General features: G+C 51.5%; 1 protein-coding gene across 1 annotated transcript in view; it reads right to left on the reverse strand.

Annotated features, from left to right (window-relative positions):
• LOC126581826 (protein Wnt-10b) overlaps window positions 1-7,500 on the reverse strand; it is a 12,406-nt gene that overhangs the window by 3,002 nt on the left and 1,904 nt on the right. Inside the window, exon 2 of the mRNA XM_050245745.1 lies at window positions 4,458-4,684. Coding sequence (XP_050101702.1) covers window positions 4,458-4,684 — 227 coding nt within the window. The remainder of the gene's footprint in view (window positions 1-4,457; window positions 4,685-7,500) is intronic.

Raw genomic sequence — 7,500 nt, forward strand, 5'->3', positions numbered from 1 at the left:
AGCTGGGGGCGGTGAAGTGGGCAGAGAATCTGCTGCAATCACTCTAGTCGATCCGTGTTGCCGGAATGGACGGAAAGGGCGATCTAGTGGCGGTTCTACGACCGCTAGATTGGCATTTGGTCAATCAAATTAATAACACCATCGATCCGAGAGACCGCAAACCGCGACCAAATGGTGTCGATTCGTGTCGATCGCCAAGCCACACATACTGGTGCCTCGGGAGGGTGCACATTGTATGATAAAGTTGCTCCTCTGAGCGGCTCCACCTTCTTCGATCAGCACGCTGATTGTAAATAAATGTCATTTTGTGTACGGCCCCTTTGAATGTGGAATCCTGGCGTGCATAAATAAGGCCACGACGACAACGACGTCGACAACGGGGACAGCGAGGACAGTTGATCTTGAGTTCGTCTTTAGTCCGCTCGTCGTTACCCAGGCGATCTGGATCAAACCATGCCGGAGCGGCCCAGAAGCCCGTTGCATCGCAATCGATCGTACAAGAGGGAGCACCTCGACAGTAACGACGACGACGACGACGACGACAACGACGACGAAAACGATGACTGCGACGAGCTACCTTCCACATATTGCCGCGATATATCTGATTTGATTTGATCTGATCATGTAGTTGGGTGAATTTATTTGCTTTGTTAACGGAGGTACCTCGCGTATGGGAGCCCCACACAATCACTGGATAACTCTTGGGACGCGATTTCACCCTTAAGACACTCCCGACGAGATACAACTTGAGTTACGAAAAGCGGAGAAGAATTGACTGGCCTGGGGTGTCTTCTTCGATTCGATTCCTTCTCCACGACCAGGCAGATGCTTATGCTGTCAGTTTGGTAGCGATGCAATTTACCACAGCCAAGCACACATGCACACAGTTGGTGTTGACAATGAGCAATGAAAATGCTTACAGCGATAAGGTTCCCAGTTCCCGTGGCCGTGGCGGGGGGTAGGCATGAAGAGAAACATTCTTCAAATATCCCTCCCGAGGCCAGTGGCCGTGAGAAAGCCTTCGAATTCCGAATCACCAGCGTACCAGCTGCCGAGGCGATTGATAATGATTTCGGACAGCATCGCGCAATGATTGCGACCGATGAAATGAGCTTGATTGCTGTTGTTGTTTCACCAGCAGGAAATGTTGCGTTTCGTTTGAGCTTATCACTGGTTGGCGATTTACGGGCTTTTCTCGCTTGGATTTTAACCAATAAACGGTAATGGGATCATGCTGATGTAATCCCTTGGCAAGAACTAAAGCCGCTCGTTAATTTCATAGTGTTGCTTGAAACAAAAGATCAAAGACCAAACAACTATAATGCTTGGAGGCTCGTTTACAATGTAAACAATTTCAAAAATGAGATTTACTCACGAACATATTGGTATGATCTTCGTCTGCTAAACAAATTAAGTATATTTCTGATAATATGATATTGTACTCCAGATAAAATTGCGAATCTCAAAAAAAAAAACTAAACTATCCCTTTTTGAACTCCTTCCAGTCCAGCACTTTTATTTGATAAATTAATTGATTAATGAACAAGATCTGCTGAATTTTAGAGGGGCATTAAGGGGAATTATTTTAATAATGTTTAAAAATTCTTAAACCAAAGAACAGTTTCGAAATGAAGGGCTTTCGTAGGGATTTTTGCACAATATAATACTACACTGCTTCACTACTGCCGATACCCAAAAGAATATTTTAAAAATATCAAGCTGATATTCATGAGCAGCCCATTATAAACCAGATTAATCAATCTAATGCCTTTAATTGCATCAGCGCATAGCCAATGCAGTCTAAACCACACAACTACCCTTCACAATACTCCAGCAGTTATCCCATACAAATTGATATCAATCATTGCTGCCTTCATTAGTTTTTTTTGCCCCGCGGGATCATCTTATTGCTCGGCCACCAACACTGCACCGCAACATTACCTAGGAGCGCCCTGATTCGCAATGAAACCATTAAAAGGAAGGCTCGCAGCTCATGTGTGAACAGCACCAGTAATCTTGATTCCATAATCGGCCAACCATTGCCCAAGCCGCAAGGCTAGGACACATTTTCCCGCATTTCTCGGTCACCTTTCGAGCTCGAGCTTCGCCGCGTACCACATCGAACGGTTGTTATACGCGCGGTGAGCGGCAAATCGTGAACAGCGATCACAATCGCAACTCCCTGTGATGTGATTTGCTATCGATCCAGCCTTTTTGCGAAATAAATCCAATAGAAAATGGCGATGATGATGATTGCAGCAGCGCCCTAAACCCCGATTTGTTGCGGCTAATGATTCCGCTTAGCCGCGAGCACACTTGAATTGCGGTTCGATCGGGAGTGTTTCGAACGAACGAAACCCACCGGAAGCGATATCGCACGCCCACCTCCGTTGCGTGAGAGTAGGTTAAGCAAATAGTGAGCGTCGAAAAGACGGCAAAGTCGAGCACACGCTGCACCCTCCGCTAGTGAGCCGATTGTTCCGTTTCTTTACAACATCACTACCCAGTGGGCTGTACGCGTGGCTCAATGCTTGGCCCACCACCCCAAACAGGGGGCCGAATAACATTCTAACCTCTTCACCGCAGCAGCAGCAGCACACATCTCAAGATTGTTGACTCGCAGCAGGAGCAGCAGCAGGAGCCGGTGCCCTCTCTTATCCGAAGGCGAAAGTGCTGACGACCATTGATGCGACGTCACACATTAGGCCACTCGAATGGGGGCGGCCCCTTGCACAAGGCAACATCAAAGCAAGTACACAGCCGATAAGTACATTCAAATGTATTCATCCTCGTCGTTCGCTAGCGCGTCGTCTGCGACATAAGTGGCCAGTCAGCTAGAGCGCCCGGACCACCGGCACCGGTTTTGGGTACAGTTCCGGAAGCAGGAGTCATTGTTTCAGGCCAAGCCGGGACGATGCTGCACTGCACTTGCCGTGCACGCGTCTGCACTTCAGCTGGTCCACAGCTGGTCCGGATTGATCGATCGCTGTTCGCGTTCACGGTCGTTTGATCGATTGATTGCATTGATCGATGCAAAACAAGACGGCGAACGGCAGTTCCGTGGTCGTGGAACTGCATAAATTGTCCGCATCCCTGAGAAGGATGCGTCTCAAATGTCACCCAACGCCAGACAGACGCGAACGTGCTCCTTCCGATTGCCCTTTGACAAACTGAGCGCGCGCCCACTGTGTCCGAAGTCGACGAGAATCGACGACGGTTGCCGGATGACAAATTATGTTCACCGGGATTTACATTCGCCAATCCACCGTGGCCACCGGACCGAGGGAAAGGGCACACGGAGACACACATTTACATCAATTTATACATTTGAGTTTGATGTTTCATTTCACTGTCACCGTGGGTGAGACGCTCTGACAGTATGCCAGCGAGTGGGTCTCGTGCAACCGCTTGAACGATTGATTGCTCACCGAACGATTGACTGACTGACTGGCACTGGCATGGCATTGGCTTGATCGAATGAGATGCACCTCCGGGCACTACGACGATGGACCTTCCGGTTGACAATTGAATGGAGCATTCGCTTGACGTGGCACGACGCGAGCTTTCACTCGTCGCGTCGTCGTCGAAACCGAAAGAGCAACGAGCGCACCAATCGTCAATCGTCTTGACAGTCGACGGCGAGGTGATGAAATGTATGTTTTCGACCTTTCCACCACGTCCAATCGGAAGTTGCGGATGGCGAACCGTGCTCTGGTGGGAACGTCGGTTGCGTCGAGATTGAAATATGAGCTCGATAGATCCGTGACCAGGCGGTACGCAGAATGCGTTGTCCGGAAGGGTCCTGATGAAGATGTAGGGCCCGGATCGGCAATTATCTTGTATCCTTGAATGTCCTCCATTGTGCTGTCCGTATTGACGACAGTCGACCATTCTGGTGGCATAAGCGTGAAAAGATGGACGATACCCGGGGTGTTGAATTGAATTTCGAAGGATTTCAAAGGTGAAAATGCTATGCTAATGAGTGCTCCTGCTTTGGACCTCTCTATGTAATGGCGGTTGCAACAAAAAGAGACCAAAAAGGCATCAAAATGGCTCAAAAGATGATGACACACCTCGAGAAGAAAAGGAAAAATCATCCACCATCCCGACCGACCACCATCGTCGGTTGTCGTCGGAATTTTAATTTACCATAAATTTACCAATTTCTCCAATGTTCCCCCGTGTCCCTTCCCTTGTCTCTTGTTCTTCGTTGCATCCCAGACAGCGTGACAGCATGACAGTTCTTGATGCAACAGCATCTTCCCCCTCGTCGGTTCGGGAAGGAAGCTTAGACAAAACGCGGGACTCTTATGACCGGTAAGCTCATTGGTCACGGCCATCACAGGACAACCAGGGAACAGAGAGAGACAGAGAGACAGAGAGAAAATGAAGAAGAGAGCGAGGCCACCGAGCGTCGTGTGTGATCGCTCTGTAGGCAGCTGGCGGATGGTACGTACCTCGCTTGAGCATACTGGATGTGTGCGGATTGCGACTGCGAGTACTGAGCGAGGAGCAGTTCCAGCGGTGCCACTGGAACTGATACTGACACTCGCGCACTCCCTGCTCCAGCCCCTCGATGGCGGCCGCCGTCACGTCACTCGCCCGATAGCACAACTCCAGCTGATCGCGTGTCAATCCCGGCACAGTCCGGCACGTTGCCCGGACATCCGGCAGTCCCTGTGCACTACACATATGGCGAGGAGAGAGACAGAAAGAGAAAAAAGAGAGTGAGAAAAAGTGGCCATTAATGATGTGGAGTTGATTTTAACTTAATATTTACATTCGCTGACCGCTTATGCTACGAGCACTATTAACGAATACTACAACGAACATGCACGCAAGCACGCACTCACGCAGCCACAACGAGGACGAGTCCGCTTGGCCACTGCCGGACGACCACTGCGAAGGTGCGCGCTAATTTGCCGATCGTTAAAGGCTAATGGCTGGCCAATTAATAATGTCACACGGATAAATTATGCTTCCTGGCAACGGGCAACATGAGCACCACCCGGACCCTGATGCTCGCACGACGACGAAATGTGACTCGTCGACGAGGCCACTTTTCGGGGGTGCAGTCAGGGACGGACACGGACACTCCTCCGGCTCCACCTTCTGCCCTCTTGCTCATTAATAAGTGCAACCGGCAACCGGCCAAGGAACGTGTGCCAAGGAATTCGGGAATTTCTTTCGCTTTCCGGCTGCAGCTGCTGCCGTGCGCCACCGAGTACCGGGGTGGAGTAGGAAGCGAGCGAGAGGCTAGAATTAATCTGATCAATTATCTCCTCGGCGTGGTGTGGCCAAAGGTGCGGGCGCGCGCGCGCACACACAGCGACCGGCGAAAGCAGTGCAGCATTAATCCGCACCTAATTGGTGTCAACGGGTGAGTTATGAGTCAATCATTAGTGCACATTCTGGTCAAGCTGGCTGGCTTGCCGATCTGCGATCTCTCTTTTGCGCGCGTTGCATGCAGATGCACACTGGGGCCTCTGGAGAAGGATTTCCTCCACGAATTTGGAGCACTCGACGCGTCTGGCGTGAAGGCGAAAAGAGCGAAAGCGAAACCAAAGACGCGACGAAAAGGGGACGAAAAAGGAAACTGGCAACAAAAAAAAGGAAGCTCCAAGGCTGCTCATGCGTTGCGGATTCGCTTCCTCTTCCTTCCCATTGGGTGACCATTCATCTTGCAGCGCTGTCAACACGGGACTGGACTGGACAGTCCGCGTCCGAGATTCGGTTCCCGCGGTTCCCACCATTCGCCAGGGAACAGGGGATCCTTGTCCGCCGGCGACAACGGTCTGCGAAGGATCCATTCGATTCGATTTCGGTTCAACGACGACGGCATTCAATCATAATTGCCGGCGTGGACGTGGCGTGTGACGCGAGGTGCGCCCAAGGTTTCCGCACTAGATTCCGACCGCGATGCGGGATCCCCATTTGTTTGTCCATGGCGATGCCTCATCCTTCTGCTCGTTGTCTTTAGCAGCATCAGAAGCATCGAAGTGGCGGCCCTGGTGAGGCATACATACATTCCACTGATGCTGCTGCTGCTGCTGCTGCTTCTTGGTAGCTTGCTTGCTCACTCGCTGCCCTTCTGCAACACCGCAACACGGCATCCATCCGAGAGGCCATTCGAGGCCGTGAGAACCGGTGAGGCATTTCGAGAGATACTCGGGGCCAAGCAGGAGCCAATCTCGGACGGACCAAATGTTTGACATTCCCGCTGCCACTGGGAGCCCGTTGGCTGGAGAAAATCGCGAGGTCCTAGCGCGGGATCGCTCGCCTTGATACTAGTGCTGAGGCGTAACGGGAACTTGGGAAGATCCGTGATCAGATCGTAGTTATGTTCGACCCGTGGACGCCACGACGAATCTAGGGAATCGGTCTGATAGTACGCTCCCTGGAACATATCCCCATTCCTAAGCTTTCATTCCAAGTGAACGCAGCCACAGATGCACTCCCCAATCCGTCGCCTTCCTCGGACCAATTAGTCATCCTGCGACTGCACAACACCCTTGGCAGCGCTACCTACCCCCGAGGGGTGGTGTGCCTTTTTGGCATTCTTCGTGGAGTGGCGGAGGAACGGTGACTCCCCATCACCATCCACTCGAGCGAACCTGCACCACATCGTCACATCGTTTGCGCGCCTTTTTTCCGCTGGAGAAAATAATCACTCCATTAAGGAATTTATGCTCATGCTCGCACGCCACCACCAGCATTACCACCACGATCACCTTCAGATAATGTAGCGTTTGAAACTCTATACTAATTGCGCGCGCGATCACTGCAGCGTCGGTCAGCAGCTCGCGTTGGCCGATTTGGTGCCGGCAAGGAACGTTGTTTCGGGATCGGTGCAAGCGGTTGCGACATTCCAGCGTTCCGCATCGGCACGTCCAGGGCCTGGGTCATGTGGGAACAGTTTGGCCGATCGAAGAGGGGAATCGATTCTCGAGATCGATTCTTACTTTCCGTATATTCCGTTCGGTTCCTTCGGAGTGAATTGGCCGGCTACAATTCCGTTTAGATTGTTGTGAAAACTAGTCCGCCAAGTGATCGGACATCGAAACCGGAACCGATGCGTCTCCAATGTGATACGATTAATCCCGTCCCGAATTCAGGACCAGCAGAAGCAGCAGCAACGCAAGAGTTCAATATCGAATGTCAACCTCATCGGGCAGTGGAAAGGGACGCCCTTTTGAGAGCGATTCCAGAAGACCACGAAACGTCGTCAAGGGACACCCGGTGAACCAGGCGTGCCCGCGTGGATGTCATTAATCCCTTCGGATCATGTCGCTTCACCCCGAAAACGTCGTCATCGTTCTCGTTGTCCTTCGTCGCCGTCGTCATCATCATCTGCCTACCGTTGCGTTTGCTGTTTATCGCGCCGAATCTTCATCTTGATATCGCGACGAAACGGTGCACACGGTGGCCGGTTAGAGGTCCCTCCCGAGAGCTGCTGATTGGTATCGCTAGACTCGGGTCTCCTGGCTGGTGGCTCATTTG

The sequence above is a fragment of the Anopheles aquasalis genome, chromosome 2 (assembly GCF_943734665.1).
Source record: "Anopheles aquasalis chromosome 2, idAnoAquaMG_Q_19, whole genome shotgun sequence".
NCBI classification, from domain to species: Eukaryota; Metazoa; Arthropoda; class Insecta; order Diptera; family Culicidae; genus Anopheles; species Anopheles aquasalis.